The sequence below is a fragment of the Vigna angularis genome, chromosome 1 (assembly GCF_016808095.1).
Source record: "Vigna angularis cultivar LongXiaoDou No.4 chromosome 1, ASM1680809v1, whole genome shotgun sequence".
NCBI lineage: Eukaryota > Viridiplantae > Streptophyta > Magnoliopsida > Fabales > Fabaceae > Vigna > Vigna angularis.
In genome coordinates, this window is record NC_068970.1 from 44,191,742 (window position 1) to 44,214,391 (window position 22,650).

At 37.4% G+C, this 22,650-nt stretch overlaps 1 protein-coding gene across 2 annotated transcripts; it reads right to left on the reverse strand.

Moving 5' to 3' along the window:
* Positions 1–2,020: 2,020 nt before the first annotated feature.
* On the reverse strand, positions 2,021–21,396 carry LOC108319099 (DNA polymerase eta). Of its 2 annotated transcripts, none has more exons than XM_017550123.2 (16): positions 21,257–21,396; positions 21,024–21,144; positions 20,626–20,737; positions 20,366–20,536; positions 19,737–19,901; positions 19,507–19,610; positions 19,188–19,307; positions 6,047–6,170; positions 5,397–5,510; positions 5,028–5,243; positions 4,632–4,740; positions 4,443–4,540; positions 3,688–3,757; positions 3,479–3,606; positions 2,443–2,545; positions 2,021–2,363 (listed from the first exon to the last, which is right to left on the reverse strand). In XM_017550123.2, the coding sequence occupies exons 1-16, from the start codon at positions 21,330–21,332 to the stop codon at positions 2,101–2,103; spliced, it is 2,094 nt and encodes a 697-aa protein (XP_017405612.2). In that variant the 5' UTR covers positions 21,333–21,396; the 3' UTR covers positions 2,021–2,100. The 2 variants fall into 2 exon arrangements, with proteins under 2 accessions (XP_017405612.2, XP_052727333.1); XM_052871373.1 differs by having other exon boundaries at positions 21,076–21,144; positions 21,257–21,304.
* Between the last annotated feature and the right edge of the window lie 1,254 nt (positions 21,397–22,650).

A 22,650-nucleotide genomic window follows, 5' to 3' on the forward strand; every position in this document is an offset into this window, starting at 1 on the left:
AAAAACAGAGAAGACAAAAATAGCAAGGAAAACGGGTACCCGAATGGCCCAAAAGTTAATCTGGCCCGATTTGTTTTACCCATCTCGCCATTTTGAAGTATTATTACCTATTTTACTATAATTTTAATTGGATTAAATAAATATCGAAAATTCTTTATGATTAGTCTAATTTTGAAATTAACTTTTGTGACTTTGACTATTTCAGCTCAAATAGAAAAGTCAAAGTGATATTTACAAGAAAAAGAATAACTTATCCAGCGTTATTAACTATGATCTTGTTGGTGCCATTAAGAAGTGTGTAGAGGTGTGTAATAGGTTTTGTTTATTATTTTTTTTTAAAGTAAATGTTTTTTGTAAAATCCTATTTTAATAATATACAATCAGTGAAAGAGACATTATGCATAAACAATTAAAAGAATAGATAGCTCCAAAAGAATATGCATATAAGACTATTAGAATTATCAGATATATAATTATAACATCAAATATACACTCATACCCCAGGATCTCATACCTCTAAGAGATCTATAATTATCAGATATCAGATGTGTGTTATAACTTTTATAGATAAAGTTATCTCCAAATTTTGTAGGATCTCACGTTTTTTAGACCCATATAGTTGTAATTATTTTTATAGCTGTAATAATTTTCATCACTACAATCCATTCTGAAAGTTGTATTATTTCTTATTAATTCCATCTTCTAGGTACGTTTATGTTTCATTTCTCTCTATGATTTTGAATTTATTTTCTCAAATTACAGAATCATCATTTAAAAACAATTACTTTTTTAGAAAAAATATAGACTAAACGTTTAATTTTAACGTCCTTTACTTAGCATAAATGTGTGGAGGAGTTACCTCGTATTTTAACTTTATGGTCTTCGTTTTTACATTACTATACTTTTATCATTTAATATATGTTAAAGAATTGATTTTGCTTATAATACTTTCATTTTTGGAATGTCAAAATTGCTTAAGAGAAAAACAGGTATTCATACGAGACAAGGGAGAGACAAACTATGTCAAAATCTACAATCTTCGGCATTTGTCATCAATCGTGTTGCTACCTTTACGTTGATTATACATGTGCTTGATTAAAAAAAATTGCTAAAGATGATTTGTGCAACAAAAGTTGCCTTGAAAAAATAAAATTTGGGTTGAAGGGAAAACTTATTCACATCCTTCAAGGTACATAACATAGATTCGAGTATTACATTCAAAACAATTTTGTTCATGGTTAACAGAATTGACCACGTTCCAATGCTCTAAACGAGCCAGCAACTTAGCCGCATTCATGACCTCCCTCTTCTCTTGGTTTGAACTGTCTGATGAATTCTTCTTAGAAACTTCTCCCCCATCATTCAACTTTCGTTGCAAGGAAACCCCAGAACATCTTTTTACGCAGAAAATAGGCCTCGGCTTCTTATTTTAACAAGTAAAACACAACAGAGAGGCTTTTTTAATTTTGATTAATTTTCACAAAGGAGAAAACTCATACCAGAAAAATAATCCAATTATTAAACCCAATCACTAATTTGAAAGAGATCTACCTTCCTTTCTTTAGCATTTATGACAATACAAAAAAAATCAAGTTTAAAAAACTATTTAACAGAAATTAAGAATCCCAACTATTGAAAGATCTGAGTATCTCGAGAGAAAGCAGGAGGGGAGGAGATGAAGGAGAAACACAGATTCATTTTTAAATCCAACCATTTAAGTTCATCTAACCTGGATAAGAGAGATGACAACCAGAACAAAAGCATTGACGTATTGACACTTGCATTCCATTCTTCACATTACTATGCTAAAAGCTAAATTAAGACAGTTTACCCAGCTTAAAGAAGAGTCATTATTTATGGACTAAACTAACACTTATTTTACTTTTGTTCTTTTTGGACAATAGCAATTTTTGGTTGAATTGATTGGAGAAAATTTACATATAGTATCCTTACAAGAAGCATCATACAACACAACCAAAAGGTTCCTCATGCTGATTCCATAAAAATTCTCAACCAAATAGCCAATCACAAATCAACTACCTTACATATTTCTAATAAAGCATTACAAAATATGTACATTAAATCAAAGTCAACAATTATTTATCTACTTTTATCAGGTAAGAAATAGTGTTTAATACTAGAACCTCGTTTAGCCACATTGGGCCGCTTTTGTGGCCTAAGCAAGGTTCGAAACTCTTGCTGAATTTCTGGTGGTAATTCATCAATGATAGAGGGATCGATTTCATCAATATTATAACTACTCCAAGCTTCCCTCCCTTGTGATACACCTACACTACATCCATCCTTGTTGGTATCAATCTCTTCATTACAAGTTGAATAACTATCATCAGCTGACTGAGATCCTGCAGTATCAATGAAATTAGCATAATAAAAAGGAATTGAAACTCAAATACAATACAAGGAATGGGATTATAAAATTACCAAGCGATATGTTAATATCATGGGCATTTGAAACATTCTTCTGCTCCAATGAAGACCGGGAATTATGGTAATTACTAAAGATATTTATAATTGAACAATTCTCCTGCAACAAGAAGAACTCTTATACTGTAAAAACTTAAATGCAATTGATTCATTGCTGAAACACCACATCTTTATATCAGCATAAGCTATTAGAATTTATAATTCTATTGGTTATGGCAGCAATGCTTTTCATATCTGAGACTTCTGCAGTAATACACACACACACATACGTATGTATTAAACATTAGAACAGGCAGATTGGGAGCTAAGATTCTGAAAACTAAACTATGTCAAACCAGACTGCACAACATGAGACATTATCCCCACCATTTACAAGTAAAAACCAGTAATGAAATGTCATTAAAGTTCCCCACTGAAGCACCACAGCATCCATTCATTCCAGCATCTATAAAATATAAGACATGCATTTTAGCATCAAGCTGTGTGAAATGAGTGTCTTTGGCTAATTTGGGCATCGCAAAAGTTGAATAGTGGATCACTCTTTTTCTTTTCGACATAGAAAAGATATGTTGCGAGTAGTAACTGGACATAAATTGTATATTCATGTCTTCTTTAATAATGAAAAACATATTGGTTTTGGAATTAGCAGAAAAGTATTAAAGAAAACTTTAAACTACATGACCTTGTAGAAAAGTAATGCACTGACACCTGGTCTCAGACCAATGTTTACAAGTTGTTGAAATAAATAAATTTATATACTGCAATTGGGTCAGAATTATGATGCAACTGATGTTGAGGAAAAGTAACTCATTTCTGGCTAAATTACCAGCTTAACCAGTATCTTCCAATTTACAGAACTATGTTATGATTAGAATTTGGAACAAAGATAACTCTCTTGGCCAAAAACATAACTCTGCATCGTAGATCCTTGCATAACATGATTAAAACTGATTTGAAGTTTTTTATGTTCATGATTGAATTTAAGATACCCAAAACTATGCAATCAGTAGCTAAATAGTGTCAGAGAGCATACATGAAGCATCTTTCCTGCTCTCTTTTTCTTCCCTACTGCTTTCAAACTAGAGACATTTGAAACATGACTAGGATCTTTTGCAGGTAAAACTCTATGTGGCTCACCGTCTTTCATTCTGTCTTCACTTCCTGAAATGAAAAAAATTATCAAATCTCAAAAGGAGCCAATAGAAGGGAGAATGAAGAACTAAAACTAGTATTCCACAGTACCAGAGGGTGACATGAAGGAGGATTCTTCTGTCAAGCCTTCCGCTTTACTGGACAAATGATTCAATGGATCCTGCAAAGGAAAAGGATAAATCCCTGTGATCATTACTAAACATGAAGCATTTGCATATAGAGAACAAAAGCAATAGGTTTGAACTCAGATGCACATGCACATTGATTATTAACAGTCAAGAAGAATATCGATCAAACTCTTGTAATTGAATTTATTTACAAATATAATAATCTTGCCTACATTCAAGTTTGTTTTTGAGCTCTTAGCTCTCAACTTTATATCTTAGAAAGCCTACCTCATTAATGCACCTCTTCCTTAATGGACCTAGTAGTATAAGCTTAATTCTCATTTCTCTGAAAGTCATACATTTTGCTTTAAGACGTTTATCCATGAAGAAAACCCATTAAAATGAAAACTAATATTGAAATCTGATGGTGCACCAATAAGCAAAATATCTATCATGATTCATGAGCAACTTGAGTTTTTGGATACTTTCATATTTTATGATTATTTATACAAGCATGACGTGTCTATATGCTAACTGGTATAAAATATTTCTACCAGATCCTCACATTAGTCATTAGAAACCTTCAAAATCAACCCCACCTGGTAGTTTTGCCACTTCAAAATCATCCGGTAAATATCTCTTTTGCAAATAATTTCAAAAGACATTGTTCTAATTGGGTTATAATATTACATGTCTTTACATGAAATCTGACCATGATATATACTTGCTTTGATATACCTGTGGATCCAAACATGCACTAGAATGCTTCATTTCTGTGTAATGAGGATGTTGAAGCTGTAAATCATAGGGAACCATTCCCGTACAATTTTCACTACCTGCTTAAGCATATAGCCTTCATCAAATTATATTTGAATGCAAGAGAATCGGTATTTTAATAATTAAGCAACCAATGAGATGATGCAAAACCTGAAGGTGATGATGGTACAGCTTCATCAATGACAACGTCTATTGATGGATTTGATGTAGAACTGGATGAAAATAGCCCTCCAAAGTATTTAGCAATTGAATGTGTCCCCTAGACACAAATGCCATTTAATACGTAAATTTTTATTAACACTATATGATAATAAAAGGTACCACTTGCTAAGGACCAACCTAAATTGGGAATGTAAAACTGCAAGGCTCGTGTTAACTAGTATAGACCAAACACTAAATACATATCGCTCAGAAATACCAAATACTAGTAGTAACGGTATACTTAATAATCCAGGTTATTACATTTCAAATGCCAGTAATGTTCCTCAATGCTTTAAAGTGATCCTATATCAGGAAAATTTAGAAAATCGAACAGTTCTAACTTACAGATGGTATAGACACAATTTTACTCGCAGAAACAGAAAGTGATGTCACTCCCCAGTTGCTATTTTCGTTTCCATGAACCTTAAAGCTGTAGGAGCCCAAAAAATCACGCAACCCAGCTTGAAAAAGAATTAGGGCGTCCTCTTGAATCTTTCTAGTCCCATATCTTAAAGGACAAGATTTAGAAGGGAACTTTCTAAGTGAATCTGAATCCCCTGTCTGCAAGATAAAAGCTCATAGAAAATATACATAAAACAAAACCACTGAAGAGGGTAAAAGAAAAGTTGGTAAGAAGATATGAGAAAAAGTAAACAATGAACAAATTTTCAGAGTAAAAGAGAATCATGTAAAGACCAGTCACAGAAGAACCACCTTATATGCTCTAGCATGTAGCGTCAGTGTCTGTGCAATCCGTTTGTTTTGATCCAGATCAGAATTAAGGCGTTCATTCAGCTCTTCACACAGTTGATTAAGCCAATGTTGAATCTGAAGATAAAAAATTGTCAAAACCGTGATTGGAGTGGTATTAATTGGCATAGTGTATTTTAGGAAGTCTTTTATTTAAATGTGCTGTATTTCTGTAACTGCTGGGTGTTGCCGTTAATAGGCTATTTATGTTTGATTGATCCCGTAATGTTAGGGATTTGTCCAGTAGAATTAGCAGCCCATATTTCCTAAAATATGCTGCTGACTTATGTATACAAATAGAGGTTAACAACCTCATAAGAAATAATAAGAAAGAATTCTATCCTAAATTTGAGAAAAATAATCACAAAAAGAGATGTCCAAGGTTGTGAAACTACTCAAAACAAATCACAAACCTGCAAATGACAGCCAACAGAAACTCCGAAATAAAATACACAATATTTATGAGAGCAATAAAAATATCTGACCCAAGGAGGCACTAAGAAATAAAGCACAAGCAGTTTTCATTGTGCATAAGTAATAAAATGTTGCTGAGTGCAGCATCACCCAAAATAAAGTGCTACTGCTAGGAGGACTGCTCATATGAGAGCTCTTACCGAATCAATTGTCTTCAAAGCCTGAGGCCCAGGAAACGTCTTGCCAGAACCATGGCTCTTGGGAAGTAGTCGCCCCTCAACTTCTTCCCCATTGATTCCTCTTGAAATATTCCACAACCAAGTTCTGTAAAGCTGTAAAAAGTAGAATCAGGAATAGAATAACAACAGATTGCAATGAAGACAATCAAAAAGACAGTAATGAGCAATTAACAAACAGATAAAAAATGCAAGCCATTAGAGGATGCACAAAAATTGCTATTTAAATATGAGATCCCAAAATTTAAATAAGCAAATGATATTTTGGTAGCAGATATGATATAATATATCTATATCTACATATACATACATACATACACACACATATATATATGTGTGTGTAACATGTTGTAATTAGAGGAAAATCTTCCTGATTAGAGAAAATATCTATAGAATCTTCTTAATTAGAGAAAATATTTGTAAGGTCTTCTAGATTATTTTTCAGTATATTGTTTCCTTATTTTCCTTTTTTAGAAGATTAGATTGTTAAATAGAGGTAAGGAGAATGTAATAGATATGAATGATAATAATAAAATTCATTCTCATTTCAAGTTGGTATCAGAGCTCCTAATCTTGGGAGCTCCGCTTCTGCTGCAACAGGAGCCACCGTCGCCGTTGTCAAATATCCTATGATTTATGACTCTTGATATGAAAACTTATAAGGAAGAACCCGAGCATTTGAAAGCAATGGTTGAATCAATGAGTAAGCTCTCCGGATCATGTACTCTGTCCATGAAAGGTAAGATTTGTCTCAATATTGATGGTCATGTGTCTCAAGGTATTTGGATTCTTGATTCAGAAGCAACTAATCATATGACACCTTTACGTTTGTCCTTCGACTCATATGGTAAAACAAATAAAGAACAACTTATTACAGTTGTGAATGGCAGGGTATACCTATATGCAGCTCTAGGAATATAATTTTGGATTCATCTATTGTATTAAAGGATGTTTTACATGTTCCACAATTAGTCAATAGTCTTATCTCTACGCAAAAAACTCACAAGATTTAAATTGTTCAGTAACATTTTTCTCAACTTATTGTGTTGTGTTTTTCAAGACCTTGCCACGGAGAAGACAATTTTAACTGCTAAGGAGCAAAGTGGGTTGTATCTGCTGGAATCTGAGGACCAAAGCAAAACAAAAAAGAGTCAACAAGCTACATCTGAGAAGTGGGCAAGTTTCCAAATATGGTTACATCCTTCATTTAATCTTACCAAGTCTTTATTTCCCCATTTGTTTACCAAGGAGTCTGTTGAGTCTCTTAATTGTGATATTTGTCAGTTGTCAAAACATCATCGTGCATCTTATCCTATTAGTAATAAAAAGAGTACTTCTCCATTTGTCTTAATTCATTTTGACATTTAGGGACTAGTCGTAGAATCTATTTCCGGAGCCAAATGGTTTGTTACCTTTATTGATGATTGTACCAATGTTATGTGGACATACCTTATGAAAAATAAATCAGAAGTTTTCCAAATCTTTGTTAATTTTTTTCGTCTTGTCCAAATTTTTTCTGTCTTGTCCAAAATCAATTTGGAAAAAATATCAAAAGAATCAGGTCTAATAATGGTACTAACTAAATATATGAATCATGAATTACTCAATTTTTTGTCTCATAATGGTATTGTTCATGAACAAACATGCGTAAACACCTCTCAACAAAACAGGGTTGCAGAAAGAAAGTATCATCAGCTTCTTGAAGTAACTAAAGCTCTTCTTTTTTAAATGTTTGTTCCAAAAAATTATTGGGGAGAAGTTGTCTTAACGACCACATATCTCATCATCAACAGGTTACCCACCCGTATCTTAAATGGCATTAGTCCTATAGAGACTCTATTGTCTTTTGTTCCTTCTTCCCCCTAATAACGAGTCTACCTAGTCAAGTCTTTGGATGTATTGTTTTTGTTCACTCTCATCATCCTAACTGTAGTAAATTAAATCCCAAAGCTCATAAATGTATATTTATTGGGTATCCTGTTACCAGTGAGGAGCATTGGTGTCTTGAAGACAATGATTTTGATGATGTTACAAAGTGAAGAATATGAAGACCCTTGTTGATAGATTTCTAAACAAGAAACCTAATCAAGGAACACCCTCACACACTCTCACACCAGTATAACAGAAAGAATGAGTGGAAACTTGTCTTATTCACTGAAAAGAATAGTCTATACAGTCAAGATACAGGGGCATAATCCCCTTCACAAGTCTAAGGGCCTGTCAACAATCAAAGTTCCAAAAAGCTCCCTTCTAACTAAACAAACAAACTATTTATACAACCTCTTTTCCCGCCCTTCCTAACTGTTATAAACAGTTAGGTTATAAATGCAAATGTTAAGTATTCTTCTTTCTTCTTTTGTACACCCTCCATTGCTAAACAGTTAGGTTATAAATGCAAATGTTAAGTATTCTTCTTTCTTCTTTTGTACACCCTCCATTGCCTATCATTACCCTCTGCCTGAAGCTCAACCTTGTCCCCAAGGTTGAAATCTGGGTATTGATCCCTGATGGTCACTTCATCTTCCCAAGTCGCCCCATCCTGACCACCTTCCTGCCATTCTATTAACAACTGATGCATTCTCTCCTCCCCTTTCTATGTTTCTCTTTTTTCTAGAATTCTGACTGGCCAAAATGAGGGCCCATCTACCTGTATATCTTTTGACAACTCCTTCTCCACTCTCTATTCTCCTACTGCCTTTTTCAACTGTCATACATGAAACACCGGATGTATGTGCACTGTCTCTAGTAACTAGAGCTTGTAGGCCACCTCCCCCACCTTCTGAATAATCTGGAATGGCCCAAAGTATCTAGCCGCCAACTTCGGGTGAAGTCTGGTTGGCATTAGGTCTGTCGGTGTGGTCTTATCTTTAGATATACCAATTCTCCAACCTCGACATTCGCAGGTCTTCTTCCTTTATTGGCCTGTTTCACCATCAATGCTTGAGCCCTCTTTAAATGAAATTTTAACTGCCTTAGAGCTTCATCCTTGGTTTGCAATTCCTGATTCACAGCCTCCACTAAAGACTCGCCCGGTATAAACTTGTGCAAGGAAGGAGGAGATCTCCCATATACTGCTTCAAAAGGGGTACACCTTATTGCTCCTTGATAACTGGTATTGTACCAATACTCAGCCCATGGTAAAACTATCATCCACCCTCGGGGTTGCTCAGAACATAAACACCTTAAATAGCCCTCCAACACTCGGTTTAGCACCTCCGTCTGCCCATTAGATTCCAGATGGTACACCGTGCTCATCTTCAGTTGAGTGCCCTGCATCTTGAACAACTCTTTCTAAAAAATACTCAGAAATAAGGGGTCCCTGTCGCTTACAATGGAAATGGGTACTCCATGCAGTCTGACTATTTCCTTAACAAATATGTCTGCAATAGTACGAGTCGTATAAGGGTGCTTGGGTGGCAGGAAATGTCCATACTTGCTAGGCGATCTACCACAACCAAGATAGCATCGTAGCCCTGTGATTTAGGTAGCCTCACTATGAAGTCCATGCTCAACTCTTCCCAAAGAGCATTCAGTATCGGTAGAGGTTGCAAGAGTCATTGTGGAGATGAGGACAAGTATTTGTGCTACTGACAGACCAGACAACTGGTAACAAAATCGGTCACATCCTTTTTCATACCAATCCAATACAAGGATTGAGCTACCTTGCGATACATCCTATACACCCCGGAATGTCCCCCAATCTGACTTAAGTGAAACTCTACAATTAATTTGGGAACCCATGCTGATCGAGCTGAGATTACCAACCGACCCTTATAGTGCAGCCTTTCCCTAGCGTATAAGCTGGGTGAGTGTTCGGATCCCTTCTAATGTCATCTACCACCTTTCGTAAGATCTCATCCTCCTCCACTTCCTTCACAATTTCCTTAAAATCTTGCCAGTATGGTCTGGCTACTACACATAGCCCCTTCTCCTCATCGATATTCCCCTCATTCTTCCGGGACAGAGCATCTGCTGCTTTATCAATAACCCCCGCCTTGTATACTATCTCAAAATCATACCCCAGCAACTTAGCAATCCAATTTTGCTGATTTTGAGTGGTAATGCGTTGTTCTAACAGATATCGGAGCCTCCTCTGGTCGTGTGTACCACAAATCTCTGCCCCAGCAAGTAGGGCCTCCAATGTTGTATGGCCAGGACTAAGGCCATCCATTCCTTCTCATAGATGGAATTGTTCAGCGTTCCTTCCGATAGGGCCTTACTGAAAAAGGAAATCGGTTTCTTCCCTTGGGTAAGGACTACTCCAACTCCATGTGAAAAGGCCGACTAAAATCTGGTAGAGACAGTACTGGGGCAGTAGTAATGGCCCTTTTCAACTTGCTCAAAGCCTCCTTCGCCCTCTCGTTCCACGAGAACTCCCCCTTCTTTAACAATTTTGTCAAAGGCTTGGCAATTTTTCCATAATCCTTGACAAACCTTCTATAATAGCCAGTCAACCCTAGAAATCCCCTCAAGTCCTTTACTGTTTTAGGTCTCTCCCAGTCTAACATCGCCCTCACCTTCTTCGGATCCATCTTCACTTCCTTATCGGATATAACATGCCCCAAATACTTGATTTGAGTCCGTCCGAACTCACATTTCTTCTTATTTGCCACCCATTTATTTTGTTCCAACGTCCTCAATACTTCCCTCACATGCTTAAGATGCTCCCCCCATGATTGGCTATAAACCAATATATCATCAAAGAACACCAAGACAAACTTCCTCAAATAAGGCTATAAGAGGTTGTTCATAGCACTTTGGAATGTGGCAGGCGCGTTGGTAAAGCCAAACGGCATTACCATGAACTCATAGTGACCTTGATGAGTTCTAAATGCAGTCTTCTCGATGTCTCTTTCCCCCATTCGAATTTGATGGTAGCCCGCCTTCAAATCAACCTTAGAGAAATAGCTAGCCCCCCCTCAACTCATCCAACAACTCTTTAATTACTGGTATAGGAAACTTGTCTGGCACTGTGGCATGGTTTAAGGCCCTATAATCTATGCAAAACCTCCAGCTGCCATCTTTTTTTTTAACTAATATGACCGGGCTCGAGTACGGGCTATTACTCGGCCTGATAACCCCAGTTCTAAGCATCTCAGCCACCTACTGCTCTATTTCTCCCTTCATCATGTGAGGGTATCTGTAGGGTCTAACATTAACCGGATCAGTCCCCTCCTTGAGTGGTATGTGGTGCACCATGCCTTGGTCAGGCGGTAACCCGGCAGATTCAGTGAATACCCCTCTAGATTGATTCAACAATTGTTCCATCTCCCATCCCTGTTCCTCTGTTAAGCTCTGGAGGTTCCTAACATTCTCATCCATTTCCACCGTGCTCAACTCCCAAACCAACAACCACGCCTCCACTTCACCCATCTTGAGCAAGGCTCGCGATTCCACCATCTTCCTTTTCAGTGTTGGGTCCCTTTCACCATTACCTTTCTTCCCTCCTGATGGAACACCATGGTTAAATTGCCCCAGTTTACAACCACCTCCCCCAATTTCTCCAGCCATTCCACGCCCAATATGACATCCACCCCTCCCAGTTCGAACAAATAGAATCGTTCTAAATCTTCGTTTCCCTCACCTTTATCATCACTCTTTCACAACGGCCCTTGGTTCTTTTCTTCTGGCCATCTCCCAGGCTTACCAGATAAGGAAGGGTGTCCACTATGGCCAATCCCATCTCCTCCACCAGCCTCTGACTGATGAAATTGTGGCTAGTGCCACTGTCAATTAAAATCAGCAATTCTCTGTCTCATATACTCCTCCGCAACTTCATCGTTTTTGGCAGAGTTAAGCCTCCAGCTGAGAATGCCGATAATTCCATCTGCATATGATTCAGTTCTGTTTGAATCTCGCCCTCTTCCTCCTCCTCTTCTTCGGCCAATATCAACATTCGCAAGCCTTTCTCCGGGCATTGCTGACCTGGACTAAACATCTTCTTTTCACGAACTCCCAAGTAAGGTAAGTTTCGCACATTTCTCCCTCTACCATCGAAACTGGGTTTCGCTATCCCGCTTCCTTGGGTTGCCTCCTTCTTCACTTATCCGACACTCTCCGCAGGCCCCCCTCGACCTTGCGTGTCACGACTGGGTTTGATTCGCGTTACTGCCCCTGTCGTCCTTCCCCAAGAACCTTGGTTCTTGGTCGTCAACCCACCTCCGATCTTCGCGTTGGCGCATAGCTTCTCAACGTCGCGCGCGATTCGCATGGCTGTCATCAAGTCTTGCGGATCATGAGGTCGCACGTGGTTGCCAACCTCTTCCTGAAGGCCCGCCATGAAGTAACCCAAGAGTTGCTCTTAGGGAATCTGGGTCGTCTGTCCTACCAGAACTTCAAAGTCCCGAATGTACTCTTCCACCGTCCCCGCCTGCTTAATGGCCGTCATCCTCTCAAAAACCGACCCTCGAGTCCCCCCTCCGAACCGAATCACCATCGCCCTTTTTAATCCTTCCCAAGAATTGTTCTTGGTTTTCTCCCTCCAAAATCGGAACCAATGTCCCGCATAGCCCTCCATGCTAATGAAAGCCAAGCTCAACTTCTCTTCTTCGTCCACCCTCTGAACGTCGAAAAAATTTTCCGCCCTATTGATCCAGTTCAAAGGATCGCCTCCTTCAAACACGGGTAACTCAACCCATTTCCTCCAATTGGATTGCCTTTCTTGATTCCCGTCACTTCTTCCCCTTTCTTCGTCGCGTCTACCCCCATTATCATTAACAGACGACTGACTTCCCTCATTGCGTTGGTCGTCCTGATGGCAATTACGATCCCCCAACATTCTCAAGATCGCCTGGAGATCCTGGCGCATCGCCGCAGAATCTTGTCTCAACACCCCAGTCTCATGTCGCAGAACCCCACTATCCGCCTTCATTTCTGCCATCGCAATCTCTACGGCTTCCAGTTGTCCTTCTACCGCCACCAATCTTCCCTTCATCATGCATGACTTCTCCCTCTCAATTTCGAATCCGGCAGGTCGGACCAAATTGATAGGTTTCTAAACAAGAAACCTAATCAAGGAACACCCTCAGACACTCTCACACCAGTATAACAGAAAGAATGAGTGGAAACTTGTATTATTCACAGAAAAGAACAGTCTGTACAGTCAAGATACAAGGGCATAATCCCCTTCACAGGTCTAAGGGCCTGTCAACAATCAAAGTTCCAAAAAGCTCCCTTCTAACTAAACAAACAAACTATTTTTTACAACCTCTTTTCCCGCCCTTCCTAACTGTTATAAACAGCTAGCTTATAAATGCAAATGTTAAGTATTCTTCTTTCTTCTTTCGTACACCCTCCATTGCCTATCACTTGTTGTCTTAAGTTTAAAAGCACTCCTGTATGTTGGTCCACGAGGAAAGGGAACAAGAGCCCAGATGCAAACCGAACGGTATATAACAGTTGAAGACCGAACGATGTTGAAACACAGGCCGAATACACTTAAAGGCCAAACAGCGTATAGCAGATGAAAGCCGAACACAGTTGAAGGCTGAGCAAAGCTAAAAGGCCGAACGGCGTATAGTAGTTGAAAGTTGAACAAAACAGATAAACACAACACATGTACAAGACCGAACGATCACTAACAGATGATAAGCGAGATCGAGTAGTTCCGACCGAGCGATGGAGGGCATGACCGAGACCAAGCGAGGTATGACCGAGACCAAGCGAGGTATGACCAAGACCGAGCAGTTAGCACCGAACGCTGGAAAGCTGTGAGGAACCAAACCGAACGGCAGAAGGTGATCCGGGGTCGAGTCGAACGATGGAAGACGATGAGGGCTCGAGCCGAACGGTGGAAGAAGGTGAAGAACTGGAGTCGACCAGTTGAAGAGTTAAATATCCTAACTGTTCCAAGTCTCGCATATAGTCGATTATCACTTACAATAATTGATTATCACTAGTAGTTGTAATGTGTCTTTTTAGTTTCTGACCTAGCACGAACCTTAGGCTATAAATAGTGTTTTCCACGGCTCTTAGAAAGTAACTTTTCATTCAAGAGTATTAGAGATTTGTGCCTAAGGGAAACTCTCTGTGAGTGAAAAGGAGACTATGCCATTTGAGAATACAGTGTGTCTGAGGAAGTTCTCAAGTGATAGCTCTTGCTCTTGTCAAGTCTTGTGGATAGGAGAAGCTCGCGCTTTGTTCGTCAAAGGTCAGAGCGGTTCTCTTCAAGTTGGCAAAGTTGTTGCTTCCGGTTCGTTTGTCGAAGGAAGTTTCTTCCGGTTCGTTCGTCGAAGGAAGGTTTTGTTGTTCTAAATTTCCATTCACTCTATTGTAACTGTGAAACTATTTTTAGTGAAAAAGGTTAATCACTATTATAGTGATTAATGACTGGACGTAGAATCTTTTGATTCGAACCAGGATAAAAATCATTTGTGATTTTTCTACTCTCTATACTCTTTACATTTTCTGCACATCAACTGTTTGATAAAACGTTTATAAGAAAATTGAAGGAACCATTTTTTAAATTGACCGAACACGCTCATTCTGCAATTTTATTCCGCTGCACGACTCGACAATACCAGTTGCTTTAACCAATATATCCTTCTAATAAAAAAGGGTCCAAATGTTATCATCCTCATAGTCGTCGCGTCCCTCTCATGAAACACAATCCTTTTATGTCAGTCCACCTCTTCAGGGGAGAAAGCACTTGAAGTGGATGAACTCTCCTTCTCATTGCCATGTTTGTCTTTGCAGGATGCCCAAGATCTGAGCAATGAAGATACCACAGTCCACAGTGAGGAAGAAGAGGAAGAAGACAAATTTTTTGACAAAATATGAAAGAAGAAAATACCCACATCGACTCTTGAACAAGAAAAATTGTCTAATCCGAAGGTGAGGATCCCTGAAGATAACAAAAGGAGATAGTATTACTGAGGATTTACACATTGCATTGAGAAAGGAAAGAAGATCATGTGCTAAATATCCTATTTCTCAATATGTTTGCACTAATAATCTCTTTGATAAGAACGGAAGCTTTATTGTTGCCATTGATGCCACATAAATTCCTACCTCAATTCAGGAGGCCATGAAACTTGAACATTGGAATCAAGCCATCAAAGAAGAGATGAATGCATTAGAAAGAAATTCAATTTGGGAGATTGTTGATAAGCCAAGAGACAAGAAGGCACTAGGGTGTAGATGGATATTCACAATGAAACATAAGGCAGATGGGACAATAGAAAGATATAAAGCTAGATTGGTGGCAAAAGGATATACCCAAACTTATGGGATTGACTATGAGGAGACGTTTGCCCCAGTGGAAAGATGAATGTAGTTCAAGTTGTTCTCGCTTTGGCTGCTCATTTTGGATGGGACTTACACCAGTTGGATGTGAAGAATGTCTTTCTTCATGGAAATCTAGAAGAGGAAGTGTACATGGAGATTCCCAAGGTTTTGAAGTGAAAAATGAAAGAAACAAGGTATGCCTCCTAAAGAAAGCATTGTATGGTCTTAAGCAATTCCACAGAGCATGGTTTGGAAGATTCACAAAAGCAATGGTTTCCTTGGGATACAGACAAAGCCAAGGAGATCATACTCTATTCATAAAGCACTCTTCTACAGGTAAACTCACTTTATTGCTTGTCTATGTGGATGATATGATTATTCAGGAGATGATGAAACAGAAAAATTGGCATTAAAAGAAAAATTGGCAGCCCAATTTGAAATGAAAGACCTAGGAAAACTCAAATATTTTCTTGGAATAGAGGTTGCTTACTCCAAGAACAGAATTTTCATCTCCCAAAGGAAATATGTACTTGATCTCCTCAAAGAAACCGGAAAACTAGGATGTAGAACCTCAACCGTTCCTATAAAACAGAATCACAAAATTGGAAGTGAAGAACATGCTCCTGTAGAGAAGGCTCAATATCAGAGATTGGTAGAAAAATTGATTTTTCTATCACACACAAGACCAGACATTGCTTATGCAGTTAGTGTAGTGAGCCAATTTATGCATGATCCAAGACAGAGACAAAAGGGAAGACACGTTGACTATGAAAATATATACTGATGTTGACTATGCAAGTTCTATGACTAATAGAAAATCTACTTCTGGGTATATTGTGTTTCTTGGAGATAGTCTGGTAACATGAAGGAGCAAAAAGCAAGATAGAATATCTCGTTCTACTGCAGAAGCTAAATTTCGAGCTCTTGCTCAAGGAATATATGAAGGACTCTGGATGAAAATAATTTTAGATGACCTTAAAGTAAAGGTGGACAACCCTGTGCAACTACACTATGACAATAAGTCTACCATGAGCACTGCCCATAATCCAATACAGCATGATAGGATCAAACATATTGAGATTGACAGACATTTCATCAAAGATAATCTAGACAGAGACTTTTTTATTACAACTCATGTTCCTACAAAACATCAAATAGGGATAGGATATAGGGTGATAGGATATAATTGGTTTAGGATAGAAGGAAGAGTAAATGAGAGGGCAGTTAGGGGGGAAGAGTTGTTTGATAGTTAGTTAGTTAGTGGGAAGGGGAAGAGAGACTCTATAAATAGGGTGTGTGTGTATTGTACTGTTGAGAGGTGTGGGTGTATTGTACTGTTGAGAGGAATTCAATACAGATTCTTTCTTTGTTACTCTGTGTTCTTGCTTGGGTGTGTGCGTGTGGTGTTTTCCATAGGTTTCATATCTAGAAACCTAACAAAATTGGTCCGACTTGCCAGATTTCTTGAGGAGAGAACAACCGGATCAAAGGTTGCGGATCAAGAAGTGATCAAGAAAGGGTGGAAGCATGGAAGGAAGAGACAATACCTTGGAGAGGAGGACCAGCGAACAAAAATTGAGCAGGGCATAACCGAAAATGAGCATGGCAAAATGGAGAAGAAATATGCAAGAAATGCGGCAGGAAACCAGAGAACTCTTGCGAGTTCTTGGAGGAAGGACGTGGAATCAGGAAAAAGGATTAAAAGGCAATCCAGGGTCTGTAAATAAAGATCAAGATTCTGTTAACAGAGGAAAATTAGGAACCAGCGAACAGAAAATGAGTAGGGCAGAACCGAAAATGAGCATGGCAGAATGGGGAAGAAATATGCAAGAAATGCAGCAGGAAACTAGAGAACTCTTGCGAGTTCTTGGAGGAAGGATGTGGAACCAGGAAAAAGGATTAAAAGGTAGTCCAGGGTCCGTAAATGGAGATCAAGATTTTGTTAACAGAGGAAAAATAGGAAGGAGAGAGGAATTTCTTCAAGATGTCTTGAAAGGAAAGAAAGAAGGAAAGATAAGTATGGAGGCTAGGCAAGATAGTCTGCTAGACATCAAGAAAGCCAAGAAACCTTCAGATGGAGGAGAAAATTCAAACAATTGGGAGAAAGAAAGAGAAACAGATATCAGTGCAAAGAACAGGGTTGACCAAGACCATGAGGGGGATGTTGTTACCATTACAGCAGGGAGTAGAGTGTCAGAAGTTGTTGCTTTGAGTGTTGATTGTTTTGCAGGAATTAGAGGGAAAGATAGGAGAGAAGAAAGTACATGTGAAGGGGAAGGCAAAGACAAAAACTGTGATGGAGACATTGTTGGTGTTGTTGCCCAAGAAGTGGAAAAAGTTGTTGTTTTTAGGGGAGATAGTAGGGGTAGGTGGTGGTGTTCAAGTCAAAACAATGAAGGAGGGTGAAGACAGAGGAAAGAAAGCAGAATATGGTGGGAACATGGTGACTATTATGGCTGGAAATAAAGTAGAAGATGCAGTTGTTTTGAGTAGGGAAAAATTCATCCAAGAATTCAAGATATGGTTGTCACAAACATGTAAAACACCAGAAGACCAATGGCAAGGATATTTCTTTGCAGGGCTGCAATACAACATTCAGAGGAAACAATTTGCTCAACATGATGATGATGAAGAAATTGGATGGTCAGATCAACAAGTTCTTTCCTTTTTAGCTTCTAGGATGAACAAATCTGGACAAGGAGAGGGCTTAGCCAGTGCTACTACTATAAGAATAAAAAAAAGATTTTGGGGTTGGAAGAAGAGAAAAGAATTCTTGATCATTCATCAGAAAATTGTTAAAATCCAGGCCCATGTAAGTGGTCACCAGCTCATAAGGCAGTATAGAACAATCATATGGTCCATGGGAATTCTGGAAAAGAAGTAACTCTTAAAGGAGACAACAATTCTTTCATATAGACCACCACCCAAGCCTCTAGACCTGAATTGGAGGGCAGTAGCCAGTGGGTTCCCTTCATATGATAACACGATGATGAAGAGGAGCCATGAGATCAAGCTTCCCAGTTCCAACCTTGAGGGCAAGGTTGTTCTGTAGCGGGGTGAAATGATAGGGTATAGAGTGATAGGATATAATGGGTTTAGGATAGAAGGAAGAGGAAATGAGAGAGCAATCGATTCCAACCTTGAGGGCAAGGTTGTTCTGCAGCGGGGTGAAATGATAGGGTATAGAGTGATAGGATATAATGGGTTTAGGATAGAAGGAAGAGGAAATGAGAGGGCAGTTAGGAGGGAATAGTTGTTTGACAGTTAGTTAGTTAGTGGGAAGGGGAAGAGAAACTTTATAAATAGGGTGTGTGTTTTGTACATGGGGCATTATTGATTTTTGTATTCATTTGGGTATAGACGGGATATTTGTTCTAGTGGAGGGAGAATTTGGCTCCCTTAGAGGTGTGGGTGTATTGTCCTGTTGAGAGGAATTCAATACAGATTCTTTCTTTGTTACTCTGTGTTCTTGCTTGGGTGTGTGCGTGTGGTGTTTTCCATGGGTTTCATATCCAGAAACCTAACAAATAGCATATATTTTTACAAAACTCCCTCTCGATAGATTTCAAGATCTTGTAGACAAGTTGGGAATGATTGATATTCATTTACCAATTTGAGGGGGAGTGTTGTAATTAGAGGAAAATCTTCCTAATTAGAGAAAATAATCATAGAATCTTCCTAATTAGAGAAGATATTTGTAGGATCTTCTAGATTATTTTTCAGTATATTGTTTTCTTATTTCCCTTTTTTAGAAGATTAGATTGTTATAAATAGAGGTAAGGAAAATGTAATAGATATGAATGATAATAATGAAATTCATTCTCTTTTAAGGTATTGATCCCATACCACTGTAACATCATGCTAAAAGACAAAAACTCACCCAGTATTGATCCCATACCACTGTTGTAACTTCTCCTCTGAAAACTGAAGCAGATCTCCGACGGTGTTGACACCAAGATCAATCTGTAAAGAACTCCCCAACTTTCCCCCAAGGTGTTTCCTGCAAGTCAAGTTTTCTTCAACAACATGCTTTATGATATAAAAGACCGTGATCAAAGAAATTTCAAAACAATTAGAAGAGTTACATGAAAAATATGAAAAATGGTATCTTCATAAACTTGAAAAAAATGTAAACTCAAGACAAAAATGGATAAGATTTAATTATGAGTGAAATTCATGATAACATACAATGACATTACATTTTCTTTATTGGTAAAGTCGCAAGTAACTGTTCAACTGATGAGTGTGGCACAATAGTTTGTTGAGCAGGTTTGTTCATAGCACTTGCAAGTTTAGCCAGCATCTGAGAAAAGTATCCGGCACCAGTTATTGACCGTATAAAAAATATCATGGATCCTTAGGAAGAAATGTTGTCAGAATTTAGGACAAATAATATATGGATATATTAGCATACCAAGACTGCCTTTACCTTATTATGAGCAATACCGGCAGAGCATGTGAATTCTGTCTCTTTCAGCACCTGCATCCTGAGGTCACTAACAATGAGAGCCCCACAAGCTAATAGCTTATCTTGGTAACTAGCATCACTTCTACAAAGCCACTTCCTAACCTCTTCTTTGGCATCACTTCCATCCTACATAAAAAACCAGTTTCAGTACAGCCATATACTCTCATGCATGTGCTGCCATTAATTTATTAAAGATCAGGTAAGTTAATCGAGTGCATTAAAATTGCCATAATCAATGGTCCTGATAAATGGACAGGACTGGACTGAAGTTAGACAAGCAAGTTAGACAGGTATTTCAGTAAACAGGTAAATGTAAACTCTAACTGAGCTGAAGTTTCAAGTTATACTGTATTTAATTATTGTTTCTTACACACATTAAAATTAAGATTCAACTCCTGTTTTACTTCTGAACCAGAGAACAATTTTTTTTCAGTGCACTAAGACTTACCTACTGAATAAAATATTTTTTTTTAAGACAGATAAAGAACATATATATAAACAAAAGAAAGAAAAAACTGTATTTTGTATCTTGATATTAACATTAATAAAGCAATCTCAGAAAAGGCATGATAGTAAGTATAGCCTCTGACCTCAATTTCCAGCCCCAAAACATGAGACTTGAGAACTTCATCCTCAAAGTCTTGCATGCTTTCTGGAGATGCTTCCATCAGCATGGTTTCAGCAGCATGAGTTAGATCAAGATATACCTCATCAATCGAAGCCCTCTCACAGCGACCCTTTTGCGAAAGAACTGAAACGACCTGAAATTTTCGAATTTGGGCACAGTCAAAACAAGGGAATGAATGACTCCAAAGGTCAACAATCACTATGAAATGCCAATGACACGCACCTCTGAACCCGCATTCCTATATGAGTTGAGATCAGCCTTACCACGTGCTACCGGAACTTGTACCAGTTGAATTTGCGGGCATGCCTCCTTGGCTTCATCGCCTCGCATTGAACTAAAACAACGCAGCTAAGGTGAACATTAAAGCAGATAATAAAATAAATAAAAAGTAAATAGCCAATTTAGTATCTCAAATTGTGATTCATTGTCACTTTAATCTCTAGAATTAACAAAATTTTAAAAAGTTCCCGGAGTGTAATCCCTGATTAGTCCAAGGTCACATGCAAATAACTTAAGTGATCCTATTAACCCATTGAGTTTAAGCACTTAGACGAAACAGAACCCGATTTCAAACTAAATAGGGAATTTCCCCTAAAATCAAGGGTTTGATTCAAAACTACCGTTTGACGCCACATCTGCGAGCCTCATAGCTGACAGCAATGAGAGCCCCACCTTTGTATGAATTGTACTGTATGACTGCAGTGGGCAAGCCTCTTAAATTTGGTTGTTTTCTCTGTTCCACTACACCAATCAACAACACCATCATCATCATCATCATCATCACCATATAATCACACAAATTGGGTATTGCTTGAAGGAGATTCACTTGAGAAATGAGAGAGAAGAAAGGAACCTTGAACGTAGAAGCAATCCATGTCTATGTGAGCAATCACTCTTGCATCGCAAGTCTCTCGCCTCGCTACCGGCATATCTTCTACAACGTTTCTTTTTTCCCTCCAAATCTCTTTCCCTTCTCTTCCCTATTTATCTCTGCGAGTTCTTTTACTCTTTTATTTCTTCAAAATTTATCATTTATGTTCCGAAATTTTTAATTTGATAATTCTTTTTAAGTTATTTTAAAATTTTTAAATATAACTATTTGGCTATACTGAGAAAAAAAAATTATTATCATTTTTTTCTATGATAATAAAATTATGATAATAAAAATAATTTTTTATAATTATATTATTAATAATTTTTATTTATTCTATAAATAATTAATTATTATAAATAGTTCATTTAGTTTTGAAAAAAAAAATTGAAAAAATAGTTACTTAAAAGAAGTTGTTTAAAAGTAAAATTGATAAATATATATTTTAATTTCAAAACAATTACTTACTAAAAGATAAAATTGATAAACTAATATGTGTGTTTATTTTATTTTTTATATAATTAAATTAATTAAATTATAAGTATAAAAATGATAATTTTAATGACTATTTGATTGTGAATATTCTGGAGAAAAAATGTTAAAGTTAATGATAAAGTTTCAAATGTTAATGACTATATTCTTCAAATATATTTGATCGTGAATGATGAAATATTAGTATTTAAATTGAATTGAACAATATATGATTGATGATAATGTGATGACTTTGAATTAAGGTAGAATATATATGAGATGGTGTGATGATTTAAAGTTGTATGAGAATGTGATGACCTTGTTTGAGATTATGAAAATGAATAGTGTATGGTTTTGAAATAAAAAGGTGGGTGTGTAGCATACTAGAGTTAAGATGTTAGTCACAATCTACTATTATATGTGCGTAACTGGCTAATAAGGTTACGCTATGAGCCATAATCTACTATGATATTAGAATTATTGTATGAATGTTGTGAATATAGTGACTTCTAAAGAGGGAGTATTACATTAATATGATGTTAGATGGTGTATTGAGAGAGAATTTTTGTAAAGACGAACTATATTAGTATCAGACTCATGTATAGATGATATTTAGTGTTGAAAGGGGAGCATTAGACTCCAAACATATTTAGTTTTTTATGATGAGTGGTTGATAATGAATAGAAAATGTTCTAATCATTCTTGCATAACATAATTGGTAAACAAATGTTTAAAACATTAATTATGTTTGTGTTAGATGTATTAGTCATGAGTAGATGATGAAACAGGCCTAAACATGTCAAGAATTTATATTTCTGGTGGTATTTATCGATTACATAAGTAATATAATCTATTAAGAGAAGCCAGAAATCATAGAAAGCAAACATAGGGCAAAACTATATGTT